Below are 25,868 nucleotides of genomic sequence, written 5' to 3' on the forward strand. Positions count from 1 at the left end.
TTTAATAATATGCCAAAGCTACAGATAATATTATCATTGGGGAGAGTTGCGTGAAGGCACCTGAAAAATCTCTGTACCGATTTTATATCTTCTTGTGAGCTTTTATAAATTCTTTTAAATGAAAAATATTCACTCATGACTCTGTCATTTGGGTAGATCTGGACCAGGACAGCTTATCTCTGTCCACAAGTGGCCTTAGCCACATGACTGATGGAACAGCTGGGGGTTGGTGGGCACATGTCACCCCACAAGTTCTCTCCAGCCAGGCAGCTGGGCCTCTTTATGTGGTGGCTCTAGGCTCATGAGGTTGAAAGTGGACAAGGGCTCCAAGACCTCTGGCCAGAGCAATTTCACTGGCCAGAGCAATTTTAGGACAAGACTAGATTCAAAGGAGGAGAAAGAAATCTCCAACTGCTAGTGAAGGGAATGCCAGAGAACTTGGTGTGTTCAATGCCTTACCATTGCCAACCACCCTGCAGGCTTCTGAATGCGTCCCTGGGTATTGTGGGACCACCTCACATAGGCTCAGGGGTGGAGGCTGCAGAGGAGAGGGGTCAGTTGTGGTTCAAGGAGCTGAGCTTGGACACCCATGGCCATTCCCAGATCTGGGGCAGGCTTGCCTTGCCAGCCCAGCACTGCCTCTGGGAATTCTGCTTTGCACATGTTGTTGTTTGCAATCAAAAAGTTCAGCGGCCCTTCCAGTGAGCCTAAATTAGTCCCCATGAAAACCAAATCATTTCATTTGCAGAGAAGGCCTTAATTGCAAGGGGAACGAGGAGAAGGGAATTCTGTTGCCTGTTTTCAATGAAGAAAATTACTGTACTTTCCCCTGTCTCCTCCTAAACAGAAGCAGCAGAGAAATGGGGCTGTACTCACCGGTAATACCTCTTCTCCCCTTTCTTCTCTGAGCTTGTTCAGTTCTCTCCCTGTTTCCACGACCCCACTCTGGACTCTTCTGTCATCATCTATTCAGCGTGGGAAGCCCATTCCTGGCCCCAAGGTGTGCAGCACTTCTTGTGCTTCGCATGAAGTTACATTACACCCCAGCAATGACGAGGATCACCCTTAATTTCACGAGGTCTCCTCCAGAGACTCATCTCGTCACAGCCCGGGAACATCGTGGAACTCTGCTCTGAGCCCTGCTCACCAGGTTGTGCAGAAGCCACATTTCAGAAGGCTGCTCTCACATGTGGCCCCTCATCTCCAAGTTTTACGTGAATTCTAGGTTTGTCTGCTCTGGGGCCTGGAGGAAGGGAGGAAACCTGTCCCCTTGTGTTGTCCCCAGACCAGTCTCCAACACACCAGCCCAGTGCTCGAACATTGGATCCAGACTCTGGTGCCAGGTGCATGTGTCAGATGCCACAGGTGAAGAGCACTGTCCCCCACAGCAAACTCCCCCTCAGACGCTGGTCACCTGCCAATGCGGGTCATCCCTGCTCCTGACCAAGCAGCTGTGGTCAGAGGTCCCTAGCAACTTCAGGTACCATCACAAGCCCAGATTAGCTGTCCTCCTGACTAGCTAACTATGAATCAGGGCTTCCCAGGACACCCTCCTCCAGTTTGATTCATTTGCTAGACTGGCTCTCAGAACTCAAGCAACCCATGTACTCACTAGCTTGCTGATTTATTATAAAGGGTGTGAAACTAGGGCTGATGGAAGAGAAGGACAGAACAAGGAAGCAGGGGAGGGAGGAGGGTGTGGGGCTCTTTCTCCTGACAGACCAGCCTGATTCCCCAAACCTCCAAGTAAGCACCAACTAGGAAGCTTCTTGAGGCCCTTTCCTCCTTCTGAGTGTTTATAGTGGCCTCACACAGAGATGAGTGCTTAGATCATTGGCCACTGGCGATCGAACTCACCCTACATCCCCTTTCCCTACCTGGTTGGGGGGTGGGGGGTGGAGATTCATTTTGATTTCCTTGAGAACCAGCCTCTGTTCCTCTAGCTTTCCCTGCTCCAAAAGTTACATTTATTAACATACCAAAAACCACCTTCATCATTCATGACACAGGCAATTTCAAATCTGCTGGCCTGCTGTGAACCTGGAATGGTAGCTAAAAGATCAAATGTAAATGAGGAATGAGTATATGAATTTCCTATAAGTCACAATGCTGTACCACCAGACCTCTTCACCAAGGTTCTTTTTATTTATTTATTTTGCTGCCAGAGTTATTACTGGAGCTCTTATGATAAATCAGTGCCTGCATGACTCCACTATTTTTGGAGATACCCCTTTCCTCTAGATAGAGGGTAGGAAAAAGATACAGAGAGGGAGAGCAACAACCAGAATGGGTAGAGTCTATAGTCCACCTGGGATCAGGAAAGAAAGAAGGGTGGCAGCCTGTAAATGGTGCAGCAAACAAGGCATTGGACTCTCAAATATGAGATCCTATGTTTGATTTCTGTCATCACATTTGCCAGAGTGGTGCTCTGGTTCTCTCTCTCTCATATGAATAAACTTTTTTTTTTTTTTAAAGGAAGGCAAGAGAGAAAGAAGGAGAAAGAGGAACAAAGGGAGGGAAGGAGTAAGGGAGGAAAGGCTGGACTTCAGAGGGTGTGCAGGTTGAAGGGGTAGAGTTACAGCTCCAAATAATGATGCTCTTGGATGTGAGGGAGAGCTGGCTGTGACATCTGTCACCCCATTGATCACCAAGGTTGATTCAGCTGATTTGGCTGGCTAGGCGGGTGTCCCTTTCCTCCCTCACAGCTCCATGTGCATCTGCGCTCGGTTGAAGAGGACGGCCTTCCCCGAATAGAGACCAGTCTTCGGTTGAGGGTATATGAGTAGCTGCGCTCCCCTGCTAGAACCTCCAACCAAGCTCTCAAGGTCCAAATAATGATGCTCTTAAGGAGATGTGAAGGATGAGGGCACAGCAGGTAGAGGCTCAGAGGCAGGGCCAGGCCAGGCAGAGCAGGTGGGAGAAGGAAGGACGGTCAAGGAGTCTCCAAGGGCTTGGATCTTCTCGGGAAGAGTGGTTTTATTCTGTTCCCACAAATCCATAGCAGGATAACACTTCCCTCTCCCTTCCCACTCCCTCCCTTTCCCTTGCTGTCTCCCATCCTCTCTCTGGAACCAAATCACTTTCTGGAGGAAATACTGACTTACAAGACCAAGAACAATAATTTTCTAGGGGCTTCCCTTCTTTGGAGAAGGGAAGAAAGCAGAGCTAAGAACACAGCCTCTGGAGCCACTGTCTGAGTTCAGCCCCCAGCTTCACCTCTTACCTGCCTTCCCCATGCCTGTTAGAAGGAATAGCAACAGTGCCTCATGTGCCCAGGAGGTTGTGATGAGAACTCAATGAACCATGGCTCACCATGAGTTTGTCCTGATGCTGTCATTAGGGGCTAATGCTAACATTTCTTTCTTAATTATCCCCCCACCTCCACTGTTGTAGAACACTAGCCAGGTCCCAGCAGTAAAAGGCAGAGCTGGTCCTGAGGCACTGGGTCTGCCTTGTTCCTACTTCTACACCTTGTCTAGGTGCAGTATCCTCCTGGGAAGATGGCAGCGCCAGATGACATGATGCCCCCCCCAACAATTCTTTGGTTTCTCTTTCCTGATGCTCTGTCCAGACTCTCCTTGTCCCTTGACCTTTCCCAGGATAGGGAAGGGAGTCAGCTGCCCAGGGCTTTAGAATAGTTGGGTCCACTTACCACAGAAGCACTCCCCTGCCCCATTTCTTTGGGGGAGGCTGAGAGGACAACGGATTTGAGCCCATACACCTGCCTCTGAAGAGACTTCTTTTGGAGGCTCAAAGTCAATGGTGTATTAATTAAGGGGGAACAGCTGCTACTGCAGTTCTTATAAGTCAGTGACAAATGGCCGTGTTTACCTTACTCCTGAGCAGAGATTCCAGAAGGTGGCTGGAGCTCTTGGGTGGATGTCCACCAGCGAGATTTGTGGGTTATAGTCTCTTCTTCCCTCAACCCCAAAACTTCTTTATCTGTGGCCACTGAACCCAAGAGAGCTGTTTGTCACCAGAGACAGGCTGGTGTACAGCGGTGCTTAGAAGGGACTGGGTGGAGCAATGGAAACTTTTCAACACTGGTTTTCATCCAGAGACACCCTACGACATCCTCCCCCCACAATATCTCTCATGAAATAAGAGCCGCTTAAAAGTGAGATGAGGCCCTTCAAAGCTGAGGGAGGCTCAGGCTGTCTGCAGCAGGGGACGCCTCTGGCCTTTGTGCTACTCCGCACCATCAAGGAGGGGGCTCAGCTGTCAAGGGCTTTTGTTATTTCATTTATTTTGATCTTGCTCTCCAAACAGATTCACAGAAATAGAGCCCTGCATTCACTCTCTTCTCAGCATAAGACAAAACACTGAAGAGGGAGAGGAAAAAAATGTCTTTTTTTCTTTTTCTGGGGTCCTTTGTATCAATTCACCCACTACCCCAGTCTAGCTGATGGGACAGGGACTGCCCGGGGGTGCTGGTGGAAGGCAGGAGAGCAGGCGGTGAGGGTGCCAGCAACTCAGGGCTGACACCATGGACCCTGAAAGGAAGGCCTTGCTGGATGCAGGTGCCAGCTCATGCCTGCTGCTTTCCTTCCCTGATGGCAGAGCGGTAGGACCCTGAAACATACTTGGCACCTTCTGTCCTCTAAAGGCCCACCTGCTCCCACAGGTGGGGGGCCCCTGGGTCCCCCCAGATGCATTCATGTTCTTATGATGTGGACCCAGAGGCATTCTGGCATCCACATCAATCTCTGGCCTCCTCAGAGGACACCAGCTGCCAAGGAGGCGCCCCATCCTGATCCCTTGAGCTATAAGGAGCACTGGAAACCTTGAGGGGCTTGAGGGCAGGTGGGCCTAAGGAGAGGTTCTGCTGACATCCTCTCTGCACCCACTGGGACAGGCAGGCATCCTGTCATCACACCATAAATGGGAAACTGAGGCCTTAAGTCTACATGTAACCTGCCCGAGGACCCCACTGCTAAAGGGCTGAGGACCCTGGAGGCCAGACCCTTCTTGGCCCACAGCTGCCTCTACAGCTGGCCTCTCCCTGGCTCAGCCAGAATAACTCCGAGTTGCCATTCCATTTACATTGCTTTGGGCAAGAGGGAGAGAACTACAGATGAGAAACACATTCATTTTTAATAGCAGTTTATTTATCCAGCAGTTTCAACCCTGATACTGAAGCCTGCTAGTGTTTTCTTATTCTTCTGGTTGGAGCCTGATTACAAGATTGCTTCTTTGCCATGGGGGGTGCTCGAATTCCAGCCCCTCTGATTATCCAGACATCAGAGGAAATGAGAGAGTATTGCTCAAATGAGGGAGACTGGAGCTTTATTAAGGAAACAGAAAAATACCAATAGAGCCGAAAGAGATGCATGAAGCCTTCTGGAAGCAACTGTAAGCCTCCTCTGGTCCTCTGTTGCTGTGGACAAGAGCATACGGGGTGAGGCTCTGCTGGAGTGGCTGCTTGCACTTAGCTAGTAAGGCCCCTGCCAGTTGGTTTTGGAGACACTCAGGCCGTACGGTCTGGTGAGCTGGTGGGGTCAGTGGTCTGCGAGGCTGAGTATGCTCCCCGGTGGCCAGGAGGGGGCTGGGGGGCAGTCACCACGCCTCATCCCAGGCACAGAAACCAAAGCTGTGCTGGGAGCTCTGGCTCAGCAGCCCTGACGAGGAGGCTGTGGCTGCCATGAACAAGGCAGGGATCTTTGCTCGCAGGAGGAGCACGACATCTGAGGTCCTGGTATTGGCCCAGTGCAGCGCCACGGCAGTAGGTCTGGCTATGACGGTGGCTATTCTGAGAAGTGCTGCTCAAGAGGTCACCTTGGGTGGGGCCATGGAGATGGTGGCAGTCCTGGCCCCTCTTGTTCTCAGGCCCTGTGCCTACTCCAGGTCCCTTGCCAAGGTCATATCAGTAGCCCACTCCAACTGTACCCAGGGCCTCAGGGATCTGGGCCTGGTGTCTCTAGATAGTTCTCTTATAGTACTTGTTCTTATAGTACTTGTTACTTAGAATCTTCCCCCTGAAGAAGCCCAATTCCAGCTTGAGGACAGGCTTTCTCCCTTCACCCTTGAACTCCCAAGTAACACCCTCTGAAGGCACATGGACAAGCTGTATCCCTAACCCTGCTGCCCTCCCCCGCCACCCCGACCTGCCTTCCACAGGTATGGAGCCACCTCACTGTCCAGTGCTCACCGCGGAAGACCAGCTACTGCCCACCCAACCTCACACTTGCTCTGCAGGTTCTCACAGTTGTTGTGCTTTTATCTTTTCTACTCATGAAAAACAAACCGTCTCCCTTTTCCTGCTGGAAAAACAGGCGGAGAGGGTCAGACCAACATAGGACAAGCTACCACCTGACCCATGGCTTCTCCCCTCTGCCCTTCCAGGAATCCCACATTTTCCTACTGTGCTAATCTCTGGGGAGTCTTACAGAGACTCTGGAACCAGGGTAGGAGGATGGTGAAAATCAAGGCAAGTGTGAATTCAGCACCGGCAGGTTGGTGGTCCTCTCATGTCCCTGGAGCAGACTGGGAACAGGTCCCCACTAGGGACTTATCGCTCTGAGTCAGAGAAGGACGAGGGCTTAGTCCATCTCCACACCAGCATATCTTCCCCGGCCACGCGGTGGGACTCTGTCTGGATCCGGGATTCATTGGAGGCCAGGAATTCCACTGCCCGGTCCCAGACTCGCTTCATGCGCCTCCTGCAACAAGAGGAGGCAGGATCAGCTGGGTAGGTTGTGGCAGCTCTGCCCGGCACTGAGGGAGAGGAAGCTGGGCTCTGGACATCCTTTGTATAAAGGGAAGGTGGGGATAAAGTTCCCAGATCCAGCACAGAATATATCTGCAGGAAGAAAAACTGTCAGATACTAACAGGGCTCCTGCAGAGGAGAGAGACTTCAGACCACAAAGAAATGTTTCCTCAGTCTTCTCTGCTCCAAAAGCTTTCAATTAGAGGGAACTGAAAGGGGGCTAGAGGTGTCTGGAGCACCCCCAGGTGTCCACACGGGAAGGGGCTGTGCTCAGCTTTGCAGCCCTTTCTGGGATGTGCTGCTGCAGCAGCCTCACCAGGCTGGCCCCACCACCGGTGCTGTCTGCATTTTAATGCCCCGTGTGGGCTCATTAAAGAGTGGCCATTGGGCTGTTGAGTCCAAACTCCACAGCACTGCAGGGGATGGGATGAGCTGAGCATCCAACCAGGGAGGCCAAGAAACTGGAACTGTTCTTGGAACCAGAACCACCAGGTCAGGTCCCTTCCTGGCTGGCTGGCTTTGGACCTTAGGCCAGCATCCCTACTCTGCTGGGTTCCTGAGGTCTGGTATCCCCTGGGTACCAGTCTATTTCCTCCCCCTTCCAGACTAGATAGGAAGATGCCAAGGCAGCATGGAAGCTGCTTTGATGTCTGCCCTTTGATGAAGCCCTGCCTTTCGTCAGCACTGCAGACCACTTCCTCACGACCCCACGAATGGAGTGTGTAAGTATGAGTATGGATGTGTGGGAGAGGGAGGTTTAACCTGGGGGACAAAGGAAGGGGGGCTCCTGAGGTGGCCTGCAGGTAGAAGGCGGAGTGAAGGTATCAGGGCTCCTTTCCTTGGGGCTGGGGGGGTTCAGGTCCTGCCACCTACCAGACCTAGAGCTGTTCAGCAGCTCCCTTGGCTGGTCTGGCCAAGGTCATACATGCCTTGGGTACCAGTCCCACCATGGCAGGTCCCCAGGGTGGAGGCAGCTGGCACTGTGTGGGGGCCAGCACCTCACTGCAGCTCCTCCTTCCCAGCTGCCTATTAACAGGTAATGAACAAGCTTGTCGGAGCCAGCTGCTCTCCTCAGCAACCTGGCGCTCCTCACTAACATGCTCTTCAGATCCCCCCCCTCAGTCTCTCACAAGCAGGCCCTCACAGACAGGCAGGGTCTATGAGATCCAGTGTAGCCTTCCTACTCCAGAGCCTGACTGCACTGACTGGGTGGCTTGCAAGACATCAAGGAGCTGAGAGCCCACAGGGCAGGAGCTGGAGTTTGCTGATGAGGCTCAAACCCCTCAGGGTGGCTTCCCTCTTCCTGTCTCTGCAAATGCCCAGAAGCAGGCGGATGGTGGCTCGGCCCACAAACTGCAAAGCCACTCCCACTGTTATTTAAGGGAGTCTGTGTGCTGCTTGTAATATCAGCAACCCCTTGATGAGTGCTCAGGTGTGAGGCCCAGGCTTAATGAGCTATGAGACAATCCCCAGCACCCTGCTCCCACTTCCCTTGGAGCCTTTCAGTTTCCTTATACATCTTATCACGCCTTTCTCTCTAGAGGAAGGACAAGAGAGCTTTGCTTTGCACTCCCCCATGGCCTGATAAGTCTGGCATGCTGAAGGCTGGGAGAGGATGAGTTACTCAGGGCACATGCCAGGAATTACACTGGGTGTATGAATATACCAAGTGGCCAGCCTCTGAGAGCTGGCGTGTCCTGTGACTGCCTTCTGCTGGAGTCAATCACAAGTGCAAGCCCCACACCTGGGTCAGTCTACTCTCAGACAGATGCTGCCTCAGAGCAGGGCGATGTGGCAGTTTTTAAACATCTTTATACTGAAAATGGGCCCTTACTTATTTTCTTTCAATTCCTGAGGCCAGTGGACGTACATGCCTTATTGTGCCTGGTGCCTTGCGTTTGAGCCCTGGCACCACGAAGGAACAGTATGGATGGTACTGGCGGGGGGTAGGGGGACTTCATGGATAGTGAGAGTGGTCTCATGGTATCCCTCTTCTCTCATTCTCTCTAAAAACAGACTGAGAAAACTGGCTTGAGAGACGCTTCAAAGCCCCAGTGTCATATTTAAACAAATTTCTCTCAGGTTGCACAGAAGTGGTGATTTCTACTGCTAAGTCTGGCAGTGGAAGCACAAAATGCTGCCAGCTGTAGATCCCTGAGCAAGTTCCTTTATTTCCCTGTGCCTCCTCTGGAAACTGGTTTCTCACTATACCTCAAAGCCATGCGGACGGTCAAGTGACTGTGTCTGTTCTTATGAAAACTCAGAGCAGTGCCTGCCAGTGTGAGCTCTCAGCCCCATCTAGCCAATGAGATGATCCAGCCAGAAACCACAGCAAAACTTGCCCCATGTGGAGTGCTGGCAACCCAAGCTGATACCTGGTGAAGCCTGCTGGCTGCCTCCTATGATGCTCTCCCCCAGCTCCACTCCACCTGGCTTTATCAGGGACCCATCCAGCACCTGCAGCCCACATAGGAGTCCTTGGAGTCCGCACCTGTTCCGACTGGCCCCGTGTCCTGGAAGCTGACACCTCAATATACCAGTGTGGAACCCTGCTCTCAACTACATATATGTGCATTTGTTAGTGTGTGTGCATATATGGGCACTGGGCTTTCTTTTAGGTTGTAAGTGTCTTGACGGTGGGTCATAATTCAAATCCTCCCCCTTGCCAGGATTCTTTGTTTTCAAGAACAGAAAAGTAATCAAGTCTGGCCAGTGGAGCCTCAAGGAGTATGTCGCTGGCAGCTTCAGGGAACACCTCCTGTTTGCTTGTGACAGCAACAGGAAACCCAATTCTTGCCCAATTCTTACGGTGAGGCAGGTGCTGCTCCAGGCTGCTGCTGGCACCAACTTGTGACCACAGGGGGGTACAACCTCTGACAGTATTCATGGAGGGCAGGGCCACGAGGGTCACTGAGAAACAGAATTCTGGTTGTTCTGTGCCTGGAGCGCTCATGATGCTGAGCTTTGGCGTGAAGCCACTGGGGAGACAGGGATTCTGGGACATGTCGCTCCAGTCAACAACAGTACTAGTGGTGCTGCCATCTCTGTAGAGGCAGCCCCAGCTCCCACACCTGTCTGTATATTCTGCCATAAAGAGCCACACCCCCATCTGTGATTGTGGGGGCTGAGCTGCCTCCTGCAGACAAGTGACACAAGGCTGTGGATTTCCTGGGTACTCAGTAGGGTTAGACCCATGACTCACCGGCTCTGTGGAGGGATCAGGGTGTCGCGCACATGCAGAATGCCCACATACGGGTAACGCTCCATATCCTGTTCCCAGTCCACATAATGGTCCTGGACCACGTCTGCAGGGTGAAGAGCACTGTTAGGGTGAGGAGCTTCTGGTGTGCACCGGCAGCTCTTTCACCAGGGAGCCACGCACATACCTATGATCTTCTTCACCATCTCATACATGGCCTGCTCCTCTTCTTCTAGCTTCCGCCACCGATATTTCAGGAGGATTAGGAGCCCCCACAGAAAAGCCAAGCCTGTGAGGGAACATAACACTGTTAATCCCTTATATCACCTTCTGCCGTTTAAATGCTCATTGGGTCTCACTACAGAGTCTTAGGACAGCTGTGCTTGGGCTCTGGGTCAACTGCCCACTGTGTACTGGGTACCTATTGTGTGCCAGACCCATGGCTGGAATGCAGGGAAACAAAGGAGGACACGAAATTAAATGATTACCCCCCCATCCTGTTACCACACAGGCACCCCTGCAGTCCAGATCTCATCTCCTCCCTACCTCATTCTCGGGCTTTCATCTCCTCCCTTGTGAGCCAAAACAGAATGTTTCATACATATATACATGCCGGGCCCCTTTGTATTCAAGATGCTGCTGCCGATAATGATGTCTGTGCCTGATGGTTTGGGTGAGGGAGCTATGTGCATGCCCAGATGGCCTGTGATTAGTGACTGGGTTATCTCTGTAGAGCCAGCGCTTTCTGTGACTGGCCTTTCACCTTCAGAGACACCCTGAGGTCTTTGCTCAAAGGCAGCCTCTGATGTTGCGAGACAAGGTCCGCATTCTCCTTTTCAGCTCAGTACCTGGGTCCCTCATGCTTTCATCAGGGATCTGTAGCTCTACAGGAGATGTTTACATTGTTCTGGGAGTAAAATTAGGCCAAGCTCCTACTGCAATGCCTCCTTGGAGCAGCCTCCCTGGAGGCATAAAGCCTGCCTCCAACTCACCTAAGCTCCATCTCTAGGATGCTGATAAGTCTCCTGTCCTGATTTAAGGACATTTTCTATTTCTTCTCATGTTCCTGCTACCAATCTCCAAAGGGAAAAATGACCTGTAGCAGAGGCTAACTTGTCATTTCCTCTGTTTTATCAGATAGACTTAAGGTTCACTAGACAGAAATAAGCTCTCTGGGCCTGGTCTCTAGAACTGATCCTTATGCCTCATCACTGGGTTGGGCCCTGGGAGACAGTGTGAGAGAGAGTAGTGCTGAGGCTAGAAAAAGGGGTGTGGGGAGGCAAGCACTTACACCAGAAGAAGATGAGTACATGGGTGACTGCAGTGAGCAGGGCACGGCTCAGGCGACAGCCAACACCCATGCGTGGGCGGGCAGATTCCAGACAGACAATCTTGTCCACAGTTGTCACCAATTCTGATGGGTCTTCTCCTTTCAACCTGCAAAAGAACACAGGGCTATCAAAGTGTTTAAAAGCTCCCAGAATTGGCTAGAGATGGCTTAGTGGTAGAGTGCAGGGCTGCACATAAGGTCCAGAGTGTGAACTCGGGTACTGTGTATGCTAGACTTGAAAACATATTTTCCTTACTTATCCTCCCTTCCTCCCGGAGCACTGCTCAGTTCTGGTTTATGGTAATGTGGGGGATTGAACTTGATATCTGAGCCTCAAATCTGCATCTTTTTACAGACACCTGTAGACCTATTTCACCACTTGTGAAGCTTTCCTCCTGGAGGTGGGGTCCAGAGGCTTGAACCTGGGCCCTTGCACACTGTAATATGTGGGCTTAACCAGATGCACCACTGCCTGGCCCCAAATCTGAATCTTTTTGTATTATCATTATGCTATCTCCCCCATTTTACATATGCTAGACTGATGTTCTTACTGTCTCTCATGTTAAATAAACCTAAAAAAAAAAAGACAATACAAAAACAACTCAAGGAACCAAGGCCTAAAACCCATGTTGAGCTAGGTGGAGGAAGAAGAGGAGAAGCAGCCTTGAGGCTTCTATTTGCTTAAAAAGTGGACTTGGTATCCTGGTTACACTCTTTCCAGAAATTTCCTATGTTGGCTACTTAGAAAGAATAAAGCTTACAGGTGGCAGCAGGCTTGAACTCCTACTGCTAAAGTGACGTCCCCCTCTGTCAAGTCTTTGCCAGCCCCTCTCAGTGTGCAGAAGATTAAACTGTAAATTGGATTCCCACCTCCCATCACAGAGAGATGGAAATATTTACTGAATTGCTGGCTTGGTGCTGTATAGCAAAAGCTGAAGGAGAGTCTGGGAGGGTGTATTTTCCTCAGTGCTTAGGAGGCATATAAGCCGTTTAAGTGTAAAGATCATGGGTGTTGTGAAGCCCAGGGGAATGAAAACTTTCAGGGTCTCTGAGACTAGATCCCAGCCATAATGCCTTCACCCTGGCCCCCAGCAAGATGACACTGGGACACACATGGACACTAGTATCTGCACTTTCTTTCAGTGAGAGATAACCCCATGCTTTGAACTATGTGCTGGAATGGCTGAACAGTACCCAAAGGGCTCTGATTTTGCAAGACCCACTTGGAATGCTGGTTGTCTGAGCTGAGCTCAGCCCCGCAAAGAAAAGGCGAGTGTCATCATTCTTCTGTGTTAGTTAGCAGCTTCAGTGAGGCGACTGAGGATAAAATCCGCATTCTCCTCTACCTTTTCTAGCACACAGGAAAATCACTCAGCCACTCAGAAAAGCTTTATTATTATTTTTTTTCAAGTCTGCAAATTTTAATCGTGCCACGCATCCAGTTATCTAGCTTTAGGCTGAGCTGCCTTAGGGACTTCTGCTGGATGCACTGCTGATGGAATTAGTAATTTGGGTGGATTAAAGAGGAAGAGAATAAAACCCGAGAGTGTTTTATTATTAGGAGCTACAGCCTGAACAGAGACCCTAACAAGCCCCAGCAAATGGAAGGGGGCATCAGGGCAGGGGAGAGGGGGCCTTTTCCAACAGTCCAGTGGCTGGTGCAACGCTTTCCACCGGCTGAGCAGCCAGATGGGGCCTTTCAGGAGGGTGAAAGGACTCGTTATTTATGCTAAGGGTGCTCGCCAGAGATAGAAATGAGGCAGAACTGCCCTGTCAGAATAAAATCCAGTATTTCCTTTTGCAATTTCCATACTGAGTGAAACCAACATACAGAATCATTTTATCTACAAATGAAAACTAGCACCCAAGGAAAGGAAGTACAGAAAAATGCCTTCTCCAGCAAACCATGCAGGGCCAGTGAATTACAAAGGCACAGACTGAGTTATCTGAAACAGGTTTAGCTGAAACATCAGGCTAACATCCTGACACCTGGATTTTGTGTTGCATCTGAAAATACTCCTTATACTGCATTCCTAACACCACTTCCTTCCTTTGCCCCAATTCAAGTGGAACCCACCTTCTAACTTCAGACAGGAGACACCTCTGTTAGAGCTTTAGAGTCAGCTGATGGGTGAGGTCAGTGGCTATAGGCGCCCAAGGCTGTGCTGTTACCTCGTGATGCCCACCCCCACTCACCAGATGCCTACATCCTTGTTACTGCTCAGGATCCAGGTCAGTGCAGATTCAAACCTGGTGGAGGAGCTGCCGGTCACATTCTGCGGGAAGGGGCAAGAAGATTAGTTCTGCGTCTGGGTGGAGTAGCTGAAACATTATTTTACTGCTGGATTAAGGAAACCCTCTCCCATGTCCTCTGCATGCCCTGAAGCTCTGTTCTGCTAAGTGCACAGCAAACTGGCAGGCAGGAAATGTGGAACTGATGAGAGTTGAGGAAGAGGCTATAACCAGAGGAGGTGATGCGGAAGTGTACATAGGGAAACAATGCAGGTTTGAGGCAGCTAAAAGAATATACTTTACTCAAAGACTGAAGTATCTGGTAGAGAGTTGGCATTTTACCTCTTGGATAAAATGAAAACTGTGTGTGTGTGTGTGTGTGTGTGTGTTGGGAGGCAGTGGTCCTAGCTGTATGGTAAGTTCCTGCCCCTCTCTAGGCCTCAGTTTCTTCATCTGTTAAATGAACAATGAACTGGCTGACCCTGATGGCTTCTGCTAGCTCCAGAGTTCTACAGTCCTATCATTCTGAGGCCATGCGGAAAATCAAAGGGGGCCCTGAGCAATCCTTTCAGCAATTGTAAGGGGAGAGAATGGCCAAGTTATGTGTGTTCTTAGGGCTGAAAGGAAGACAAGTAAAAGGCTCACTTAAAGGTCAGCTTGTAGTGTCCTGTGCCAACTGGCTAGGACCGCTACTGCTGTCATACACAGCTGACATGGGCTGGCTCACAGTTTACATGTCCCCAATGGGCTACCTCAAGTTAAGGTGGACCAGCAATTGACTAAGTTAAAGGGGGAAATAAGAGGGGGGAATGCAGGGCTTCAAAGATCAATAGCAAAGTACCAGGCCCTCCCGGGAGTGGATAAGCACTGTAGCCTACTTACTGCTATATATTCCTGGGCTTCCATTACAGGAATGCATTTGCTTTTTAGCTTCTCTGGATTTCCACATTCAAAATTACCTAGGAGGAAAAAACAAAAAAGAGCACATATTCAAACACAAAGAAGAGGTGAAAAAAAATTACTGTGAGACAGGCTAAAAAAATGCAGTCAGAATCAAGCCATCAGCTCTGATGGGGAGCATGTGGCCCTGTGGCCTCGGCTTCTGTGGGGCATCTTCACTCTGCAGCAAGATCAAAAGCCACTTAGCTTGGATCGATTCCAGATCATTAAAACCTGACCTGCAAAGCAGTGCGGCGATTTGCATTAAATGACTAAAAAGCTGCCCAATACCGAGGCCTGCTTGCAATTGATCCCTAAAAGGATCAGACGGATAACTTTGGTAAGTCCCGGAATGGCACTATAAATAGACATAGCTAGGGCAAAAAGAAAGGCAGGGAGCCCATGGGCACTGTCAGGATTTTGACTCCTGACACAGGCAGGTGACGTGGGACACTAGGTCCACTGTTCTAAAGAGTTCACAAGAGGTATGTCCAAGAGTGGGGATTCTGTGTGCCTGGAAGCTGGGCCTGGTCATCGTGTTCCATGAGACAGCTCCCTCCTGGGAACCCTGAGCCCTCTGCTGCCACCAATAGTGGAGCTGGGAGTCATGTACTTTGTCTTGCTCAGCCCTGCAGGCCTCTTCTGCAAAGCCCTCAAAGGTGCCTCCCATCTTGGGAGCTTGGCATAGCCTTTGACTCTCTACCATCCACTATGGTTCAGATACCATAAGCTGCTTTCCACAGGACTCTGAAAGCAAGGACAGCACAGAGCTAGCAACATACAACCCTCCTTAATCTGACACAACAGTTTGGCCCTGAGCTGGCACAACCTCCGGAGCATTGCGTGGTGTGTGTGTGTGTGTGTGTGTGTGTGTGTGTGTGTGTGTGTAATGTTCCCCAAAAGGTCAGGGGTTGGGTAACTTGAAATGCTTACAATAAATCTTTTGTAAAAGAAGAGTTAACATGCTGAACTGAATCTAGAAAAAAGGTCACAACTTCAGGAAATCACATTTCCTTTTCCTGATGGCCTTGCTCTCTTGGAATAATGAAGAATCATTAAGAACAAATAAAGGCTTGGTTCTAGGAGGAAAATTGAGAAGTCATAATCCAGGAGGTGGGAAGATCTTGGGACATACAACCTCTTATTGCCCCCAGATCCAGCTTCTGGATTCTTAGCCCTTTCCTACTTCCACCTGTATAAAACGTTAACAGTTATGACCTAGGAGGTGGTGCAGTGGTTAGAACTTTTGACTTAAAAGCATGAGGTTCTGAGTTCAATCCTCAGCATTACATATACCAGAGTGATGCTCTGATTCTTTTCCTCCTTATCTTTCTCTCTTAGGTTACTAAGTAAATAAAAAAAAAATACTTTTTTTTTAAAGTTAACACTTTTGGTGGGGGGGGGGGAAGAGCATGAGTTGAGATCCAATTATATATTCAAATAGCAATAATTAAAATTTTCTTTTTTTCATTACCACCAGGGCTTGGAGCTGGCACTAGGAATCCACTGTTCTTGGTGGCCATTTTTCCCGTTAAAAAATCTATTTTATTTGGTAGAACAGAGAAAAATTAGACAGGAGAAAGACACCTGCAGACTTGCTTCAATGCTTTTAAAGTGTCCCACCTACAGGTGGGAGGCAGGGGTTTGAACCTGGGTCCTTGTGTATGGTAATGTGTGCATTCAACTGGGTGTGCTACAGCCTGGCCCCTCAAATTTTCTTTTATGCAAAAGCTGGTATAACAGAGTTTACCTAGCAGGCCCATGTTTGATTTCGTGTGTACAGTTTCAGATGATGATGATGCTGTGTATGTGTGTGTGTGTGCATGTGTATGTGTTGGGAGATGAAGAAGTAGACTATCATGTTAAAATGTTAAAATAATAATCATCTTGAGATTTAAGCCTACCTCCTGACCCTCAACACAGCCAAACCTTCCAATCTCAAAGTTGATCTGACCCTTCAGGTTCTGAGAGCAACTAGTCTTCTCCTATCTGCCTGCCCCTGCTCAGACTAACTTCCTGGATCACTACAGCCTTCTGTTTGGTGGCAGTTTTCTTTTTTCCCTTTCTCATCTAATGCTTAAAATAACTCTGCTTAAATCACACAGCACTCAAGATGATGCCATTTTGTCTTCCTGGCACCTGGCCCTCAGCATGCCCCCACTCTGCTCAAAAGCCTTCCTGGTCCTCCCAGCCTGCATCAAGTCCTGGTGGCTTGGCATCCACAGTGGGGTCCAAACGGCCTTTCCAAACTTCATTTTCTGTTTCTTCTTTGCCCATGAAACCAACTGCTTCTATTCCTGACTCTCATCTCCTGTCTTTTTGTTTCTTTCTTTTTTGGCACCACTGCTCCAGGCTGACTTTTCAGGTAAACAGAGACAAAGTGAAACAAAGAGAAAGACATCACAGCACTGAAACTTCTTTCAGTGCAGTGGGGGTTAGGCTCAAATCTGGGTTGTGTCCATGTCAAAGCGAGCATATTATCCAAGTAAGCCATCTTGCTCGCCTGATTCCTTGTCTTTGACCATGTCCTTCTTCCCACATAAACATAACTAAACCTATCTGGGTTTCAGGACCTGGCTCAGATGCCACCTCCCCTGTGATGCTTCCCTGGCTGTTCCAGTTAAAAGGTATGTGGTCACTTGGCTCTCATCCTAGGCCACCCTATACCACCCAGTGCTCAGAGCCTGTCTGGCTCTTCTTCTACTATTCCACAGCAGTCTACAAGGTAGGACTTTGAGCTGCCATCTTGTATCCTATAAAGGTCAGCACAGTGCCCTGCACCCAGATGCTCTCCCATAAGAGACAGGGAATGGGGAGTATAGTCTAGCAGAGACCCTGCACTCTTCTGCACCCCAGCTAAATGAGACTCAGACCTCCAGGGCTGCCCCTGTCAGGCTTGTTAGAGGATAGCAGGTATCAGGCCCATTGATGGCATAAGCAGGACCACACATGGAGAGTAACAGGGAGAAGAAATGTCTTCTAGGATCCAGAAATTAGGAACAGAGCTTCTCAACTTTGTTTCCACAGGGATCTTAAAGAAATGCAGATTCTAAGTCAATAGTTAGAATGGGATCAGAGATTCTGCATTTCCAATAAGCTCTTAGGTGATGCTGATGCTGCCAATTCTTGAACCACAATTAAGTCAAAGATCCAGAATATCCTCTATGGTTTGATTTTATATCCCAAGAATTTGGGCGATAGGTAAAACAAAACAAAACAAAACAAAACACCTTTTAAAACTCTGAGCTCCAACTCTGATCATGGATGCTTCCTGAGGCACCTCCAGTCTCCCACCAGTGGAGAGAGGATGGGATAGAATTGAGATAAAGACAGAGCCAAGATCAGTCTGTGAGATGGAGAAACTGGGTGGGCTGAGAGGGGACTTTCCAAAAGTTCCATATCAAATAAAGTGATCAGAGCCAGATGTGACAACAGATCCTACTGGATGAGATTGGATGGGCCTGCATGTGTCTATCCACCAGACCTTCACAGGCCTCTCTACTTGGTCTGGCTGTCAGGTGCAGGGAAGCCTTCCAGGTCAGAGGACCCAGACTCTGAGATCTGCGGCCTGGCCGCTTCCAATGCATTATGAGCCTTCCAGCCCCACTCCTCTACCAGTATTAGACAGAATGCATTCCATGGAAGGGAGAACATCTGCAGAAAGGACTGTAGGACTGTGTACATTCTAGGACTGCTTGAAAGATATGTCTGAGTGAGGAGGTGGGGAAGGCCAGTTATTTATTATGCTTGTGGATGACCACTGAGCATCTCAGTCACTTGCCAGTCATGGGTGACAGGGGCAGTGGCCCACATGTGCTCACAATCTTGGATCTCAGGAGACCTACTTACCAGCTTGAGTGGCCAGGAAGTTGTAGAGTTCATGCAGCAGCTCCAGCAAGGCCGCCTTCTGCTTGGCCTGACAGAACTGAAAGGGCACAGACAACTGATTAGCAAGGAGTAGGGGGTAAGGGGGTCTGTCTGTGTGGTTTAACCTCCTTAGTCACACTGTGAAGTACTAAGCAGCAAGGAACAACTCATACTTAAACAAATAGACTGAAAAATGGGGAGTGTAGGGATAGGGTCAATAAATAGCAGATCAACTGATCAGAGAGGAACACTGTAAATGAAGAGGCAGACTGGAAGCAGACACAGTGACTACAGGTCTGCCATTCTGGAGGCTCTCCTGCTCTGCCTCTAAGTTCCCATTAAGTGGGGCTGCAGCAGAGTTGATATACATGTGGGGGAAATGCACGACCTCTCTTCCTGGGAGAGAACAGCAAATGCTTGACAAGCATGTTCTTGTTTCCCCCTCAGGTCATTCTCGGTAATTTCTGGAGAGTCCTATGTCTACATGTGGAAAGTTTTATGTCTATGTGCAGCACGTGCTCTGTGGATTATGTGCTATGCATGCTTACTCCTAAACTGCACCTCCCTATGAAAGGAAAGCTCTATAGAGCTGTAGGAGGTACAAATAATCTGAGAAAGTAGGGAGAGAAGTATATGTAGGCTGTATCTTCCAGCACCTGTAAAAGGACTGATGCAACTGTGCTGAACTTACTGGACTTAGAGCAGTAAGTGAGAGAAAAAAAAAGACGACTCTTGGAGAGTTGATTTTGAAAAGCCAGGCATTATGCAGTGATTCATACAGAACTGTACACTGAACCCTCATAATCTTTATGGTACTCCTAATTTCTATTGAGTAGCCTGAGGGTTAGAGACCTGCTTGTAAAGGGTGGAATCCAGTCAGTTGATTCCAAGCCTACCTGCCATATTTGGGTCTCATCTGGGGTGTCTGGGGGCAGAGCCTTGAACTAGAAGCTGAGGGCCTAGATTTTTGGGTTGACTCTCAACTACACAAGGAACCAAAGCTACTTTCCTGCTTAGGATCATCTGCTGCCCTTGCCTGCAATGTGAAGAACTTGATTTCTAAAGGTCTTGGAGGCCAAAACTTTTTTCCCCCATGTTGTCACAAAAGCCTTTACAAGGCACAAGGGATAGAACCAAGGTTTACACACATCACTATCAATGTTCAGAAACAACTCTTGTATCTGCCAACCCTAACTACTATTTAAAGGTTATCAAATGATATAGAGAATGTGGACAATAAATGTTCAGTGTGACTGAGAATTCCAATTTTTTAAGCATATCTATATTAAGTCAAAGATTATGAAGGTAGACACAGGAATAGACAAGTTAGGGTACACTTCTTGCCTTTGGTGAGGTTCTTGTTGAAAGTCTCAGTCTTTGTGTAGCTACAGGCTCACCCGAAACCTAGACAGTTAGTTTGAGCTATATATATATACACACACACACATACATACATACAGAGATACAAGGCAGGAAGTGTGTTCCCAAAATACAGTGATTATCTCTAAGAGAAGGAAACAAGGGTCATTTTTTTTTGTTATATTTTTCAAATTTCCTATTCTAAACATCTAGTACTGTTAGAACCAGAAAAAAAAAAATAGCATCAACTAACAGTTATAAATTCACCAACATTTAAGCAAAGCCAGAAACCACTTGAAGGAAAAAGCCAGACAAAGCTATCAGACAACCTGATTAAGACATTATGCTCACTTGCAGTCAGTCTCCATGATTTCAGCAGCATAAGTGCAATGTGTTTTACTCAGCTAAGAATGGAAAACAACACATATCTGAAGCTCAAACTAACTGTCTAGGTTTCGGGTGAGCCTGTAGCTACACAAAGACTGAGACTTTCAACAAGAACCTCACCAAAGGCAAGAAGTGTACCCCAACTTGTCTATTCCTGTGTCTACCTTCATAAAGGACATAGGCTCCCCATGAAATAATTCAAGAGAGCTTAAGATGATGTGGCCTGCACCCAATTTTCTGATGGCTTTGATGTTGAAAGTGTCCAGTGTGTTCAATAAGCACATTCTAGCAAGGGCTGGATTGTACTAGTACAATCAAGTTTACTCAAGCAGGTTGGGAGCAGGTGTGGCTCAGAAGAGGTCCAGGAATCAAATCTGTCATTCAGTTGTGGGTCTGCTACATCTAGAGATGTAAAGGGCCAGGAAACAGAAGCCAGGTGTCTTTTACTATTTTAAAGAGGCACAACTATATCAACATAAAAAGGACTCCCTCCACCTGTTTTGTTTTCAGACTACAGAATTTTAACTTCTAGTGACCACATGCTTCTGGGTCACTTTCCCTACTCAACTGCAGTTTTTATGGTAGGAGGCAGGTTAAATTATAAATCTGTTTTTTTACAGAAAAAATTAAGAAACAAACCTGTCTGCCTGGTGGATGAATAAAACATCCACAAACATGACATAGCAGAAGCCAAAGAGAAATACAACTGGTTATCTGCACCAAGATGCCTCTCAGTTAACACAGGGGCAATCAGATGCCCATGCATTATTCCTTTTCTAGCTCTGGTGCTGCCAGAGGAAGCCTGAAATTGCACGCTTAACAATTAGACTACTAAGTCATGCCCTCTGGCATCATAGGCTCCACCTGGTAGGATTTATGACCTGAAATTTATTACCTTGTATCCTTCCCAGGGTACTACCTGTACCAGCATCCTAGCTCCTCGCTAATACTGCTTCCATGACTCATAAAATGAACAGGGCTGTACACTTCCCCAAATATTATTTGTAGGAACATTAAAGTTTCATAAAACAAATCTGTAGAGTGAAGGGCTAATTCTTCCTCAGACGTGCTTGACACAAAGCCTCCCGCCCCCTTCAAATCAGGCTGTTTTTTTTTTTCTTCTTCTTCTTCTTCAGAGGCACAGGCCTGTGAAAACAATGTGCAACTCAGACCCAGCCTCCTGATGCTGAAAAAACACTAACCCTTCCTCCTGCAGCCAGGAAACTCAAGAGGTTCTTCAACCATAACCTACTGCATCTTCCTAGATCAACTTAGGCAGAAGATCAACTCTGCGATTAATGGAAAAGCTTCCATAACAAGCCCAGGGTTGGATCTTGGGAGCTTAATTCTCTCTGTTTCAAGTACTCCTTCACTGCCACAACTGAGTTTGACACAAATATCACAGAACAAGATGTGATTTTGGTATATGACAGGGAGCACTCACTGAAAATGATTCGATTATGATCTTTTTCTAAGGAAGTTTCCCTCCCGATGGAGGCTAATATCCTCAGGAAAAATCATAATATCTAGAGAAACTCAAACTCACCTCACTTGTTTTCCTCTCACAGTCCACTGGCAATAATTTCACTGAGACCAAGAAAAAAACATAGAGGATATTAAAAAATTGGGTTGAGGAAAAGAATACAAAAAGAGATCACTCTCAAAAGTCAGGGGAAGTAGACATTACCAGACTTAGGGGTGACAATTAGAAGGATATGACGTAAATAAGGCAACTTTACTATGTAAAGAGTAAAAGGTAATTGGACTCTTAGTATTAGGTTAGGAATTAAGACAACTTGGTACTAACATCTGCTGCAAATGATGAGCTACAAGCTCTTGGGCAACTCAACCATTCTGAATCTCTTCCCTCATCTTTAAAATGAAATCAGTAAGGTCGGTCTTCCCTGTTTAGCTTAGGGAGGTAGGCTCAAACAAGACAACATATATGCAGATTTTGCAAATTTTAAACAAAGGGGATTGATAATCAACACCATCACAGAATAGAAAATCCAGGATAAACCTGGTATACATTTAGGAATTGTTGTTTTAAAGCCTCTCCAAAGTGACTAAGAGTGAAACAATTTGACATCATTGGTTTAAGTCATAGTACCAATCTGGCACCAAGACGCTCCCAGGCCTGCTTTCTTTATTTAGCAGGTGGAGAAAAATAGCTCTCATTGTTAAGAGCATATTTGGGTGTGTGTTTGAGCCTGGGATCTCCATGCCCAGAGACATGTTCATACACCCAAATATGCATCTGCTGTAATAGCTAAGACAATTTAGCCTTTCCTTGCATTTTGGCTGTTCTACTAGGCGTGGAAAAGAGGAGGCCTTGGCTTGAGGCTGCAAACAGCATGAAAGATATTCATGCTTGGACACAGCACAGAATTCTGGTGGCAGGTGCAATGTAGAATTATCACTCTGTAATCTTATAACTTTACAAACCATTATTAAACCACTAATAAAATCATACAATGTGAGAAAAAAGTATGCTTGCAAAGAATATTCAAAGTTGATGAGCTACAGTGTCACTTTAAATTTATAAAGAAGTACTTTCTATGTTGTTAGACTGCTGTCCAGAATCACCAGAGGCAAGCTTCCTCTTTAGGACACACAAGTCTTCACCTCTTGAGAAAAAAACTGTCATCTATGGACCTCTTATTGGTTTGTCTAATGACATAACTAGACAAAAGCCGAGCTGAGAGCTCTAGGAAACACAGGACCCTCTCTCTCTCTTTCAACATACTCCATGCGAGTTCTGCAAGCAATGACAACCGCCTCTGGTTATCATATACAGGCCCAGTACAATCTCCTTTTGAAAAATAAATAAGGGCCCTGAGGTCCAGAGTGGAGGACATGTCCTTTTTGGTGCTACAAACTAGGAATCTGACTAGATTCCCATGTGTGAAGAGAAACTTGGGGTGCCCTCAAATCAACATTGATGTGTGAATGAGCAAGAGATCTAAGAGGGGAAGAAAAAAAAGAAAGAAAAGAAAAGAGCTTGTTTGCCCTGTTAGAGGGAGGGGGTGTGGCATGTTCTCCAGCTGGAGAAGCAGAGGTTGGGGTAAAAGCGGTAACAAATGAAGACTGCTTCCAGCACGTGGTTGAAAGAGAAATTAGAAAGGAGGGCTAGGGAAGAAAAGGAAAAATGAAGACAGAAATCAGCACTGGTGAAGGAATCCCAGCCCTCTCCTCCCTCAGTTGGAGGAAGGAAAGTGGAGGTCTGGAGCGAGGTAGGCGAGTGCTGCCCGGCGCGGCGCCGAGAGGGTCGGAGGTCGCTGGGGCCACGCGGCCCGGGGCCCCCCCTGAGCCGGCCCGGGACGTACTTTTGTCCTCCGCCTCCTGCGGCGCCGAGGGCTTGCCCATCTTCACCCAGAGGATGCCCAGGAAGACGAGCAGCAGCCCCAGGCTGGCCCAGAGAAGGAGCCGGGACAGGCAGCGCTCCAGCCGCCGCCCCACCTCGGGCCGGGGCCGCGCCGCGCCCGCTGGGCCCGCTCGCGACGCCCGCAGCCCGGGCCGCAGGTCGGGGCCGAGGCCCGCGGAGGGCGGCCGCGCCGGGGACGGGGCCCACCAGCGACGCGGCCCGGGGCCCGGCGCGGTCTTGTCGAGCGGCCGGGCGTCCTCGTCCTCCTCGGAGCTGCCTCGTACCGAGGCGCGGCGCCGGAACGGCAAGGGGCGGGCAGGGTAGGCGAGGCCGCGGCTCCCGGACCAGGAGGCCCCGAGGTCGCAATAGGCCCCGGAGGTCGCGTACGCCGAGCCCGACGCCACCGGCGAGAGCCAGGGCTCCGCCCGCGTAGCGGCCGCGGCGGGCCGGGCGCGCAGCGGCGCCTCCTCCCGCAGCCGGGCCTCCTCTCGCAGCTGCCCGTGGCCCCGCGGTCCGGCCTCCTCCCGCAGCCGCTCCTCGCCACGCAGCCGGGTCTCGCCCCGCAGGCGGCGCAGCTTGTTGCGGTAGACGTCCCGAGTGGTGTCGGTGATGGGTCCTGGCTGGAAGCCCAGGGCCTGCAGCTCCCGCCGCAGCTCCAAGTCCGACAGGCCAGCCATGGCCAGGACGCCGCCCCCCGCCCGCCCCCGGTGCGCACCGCACCCGGAACTGCTCCCGCTGCCGGCGGCTGCGGCGGAGCGGGCGGGGTCCCGCGCCATGATGGGAAGGTCTTCGGTGGTCGCCATGTTGAGAAGGTCAGTGCCTGTACGGCGGGGCCGCCCATGATGAGGAGGTCAGAATGAGCGTCTAGACCGCCATCTTGGGGAGGTCACATGCTTCCCTCCCCTTTTATTTTATTTCTTAATATTCTTCAGTGGGTGCGTTGTCTCTGGCACGCTCTCGAAACTCAATAAAGTCGTGCTGATTTAATGGGTAAGTTACTTAACGGTGAAAAACAGACCATGTTGAGAGTGCGGAGACATCCTTTATGTGCTGCGTACTTGAAGGCTGTGTGTTGCTCCCTTCAGCCCTCAGGGAGGGGATTTGTTTTGGTTCTTGAACTAGACCCCAGGCGTGCCCGACTGGTGGTGGTGACTGGCTTCTGTTTGTGTGGCCATACACACACCAACATTGAGCACCAAGTGAGTGTGGCCCCTTGTTGGCCAGCAAAGGACTCCAGCTGGTGGGAGAGGCCACCTTGACACATCGCATCCGCTGTGGGTGCAGAGAGCCCAGTGATCCCGGGCTGGGGGAAGGGGGGTAGTTCACCCTTTGGAGAAGAGACCAGGTAGTTGAATGGTGGGATTTCCATAAGGAGAGATGTGAAGGGCAAGACCCCAGAGACACAGCATTATGCCTTTTGTGGTTGAAATTGAGAGATCTCGCGTCCCACCTCCACCACTATTACATGTGCGACCAGGTTCCAATTAACGTTTGCAGCCCGCTTACAAATAAACCTTGTTGGGTTGCTGTAAGGATTAGTAGAGGTATAAGGTGCTTAGGACAATATCTGGCATAGGTTTCCAGATGTTTATGCTTAACCCATCTATATTTCTCAGCGTCAGTGATGTGGAGAACCTCCCACAGGGCATGCTGCTTGGTTACAAGAGGTTCTTAGTGAGAAACCCCTAAGGGAAACATTAGGAGAGGTGGCAAACAGGACCGAGCCATGGTTCACGTTCACAATTTTTCTTCTCCCTTCCTTTTTGTATTCCTTCCACATCTGTCATCGACTGTCTTTCCCAAACATTTATTGCCAGGCTTGTAGGTTCCATCCCATTTCTACCCCTCCACATCAGTTCTCCAGGTTTCCCTTGGGTAAAGCCCCTCTGCCAGTGGTTTGCATTCCTGTCACTTGCTCTTCCACAGGGACCTTCAACTCCGGCCACAGTTGCTGGGAAAATTACAGCCTCAGCTTGGTCAGGCCTCTGCTGTTAGCCTCCTCATCTCCCCCAACTTAGCTGCTCCCATGTGGTGCGTTTCTCTCACCAAGTGTTGTTTTCCTTTTCTCTGCCTGTGTTTGCACGGAATGCCATGAATTTGATATAGTGATTGCCTAACACATATACCACATAATAGTATTTTATTTCTTTCTGAAGCACTGTTTGCATGACAAATGAGTTGGTAACATTTGTGCAACTCCTTGCAGCTGTGCAGTTCAATATATAAAGAATGAGCCTTTCAGCATCAATACTGGCCCTGTGTATTCTAAGAGGGCTTGAAACTGATGCTTAAACAAAGTTAACTGTTACAGCATTTCACAGAGTTATGGTCTGTTTCATCACAATGGATCTCTAGGCAATTTAAAAATATGTACCAAACTGGAACCACCCCCAGTGGTGGTCCCCAGTGTGAGTTTTGTGCCTTGTCTGTGTGTGCCTTGTCTTTGGGGCCACTGCTGCCGCTATAGCACTTTGGTCCAGACGA

The 25,868-nt window shown here is 49.0% G+C and overlaps 1 protein-coding gene across 2 annotated transcripts; it reads right to left on the bottom strand.

Moving 5' to 3' along the window:
• Positions 1-5,086: 5,086 nt before the first annotated feature.
• On the bottom strand, positions 5,087-24,161 carry LEMD2 (LEM domain nuclear envelope protein 2). 2 transcript variants are annotated; one of them, XM_060189620.1, is made up of 9 exons: positions 23,347-24,158; positions 21,567-21,607; positions 18,257-18,332; positions 14,351-14,427; positions 13,433-13,512; positions 11,198-11,343; positions 10,094-10,195; positions 9,910-10,012; positions 5,087-6,659 (listed from the first exon to the last, which is right to left on the bottom strand). In XM_060189620.1, exons 1-9 carry the CDS (start codon positions 24,059-24,061, stop codon positions 6,509-6,511), a joined length of 1,491 nt encoding a protein of 496 aa, XP_060045603.1. In that variant the 5' UTR covers positions 24,062-24,158; the 3' UTR covers positions 5,087-6,508. The 2 variants fall into 2 exon arrangements, with proteins under 2 accessions (XP_060045603.1, XP_060045604.1); XM_060189621.1 differs by lacking the exon at positions 9,910-10,012 and having other exon boundaries at positions 6,516-6,659; positions 23,347-24,161.
• Between the last annotated feature and the right edge of the window lie 1,707 nt (positions 24,162-25,868).

This window comes from Erinaceus europaeus, chromosome 4, assembly GCF_950295315.1.
Source record: "Erinaceus europaeus chromosome 4, mEriEur2.1, whole genome shotgun sequence".
Classification (NCBI taxonomy): domain Eukaryota; kingdom Metazoa; phylum Chordata; class Mammalia; order Eulipotyphla; family Erinaceidae; genus Erinaceus; species Erinaceus europaeus.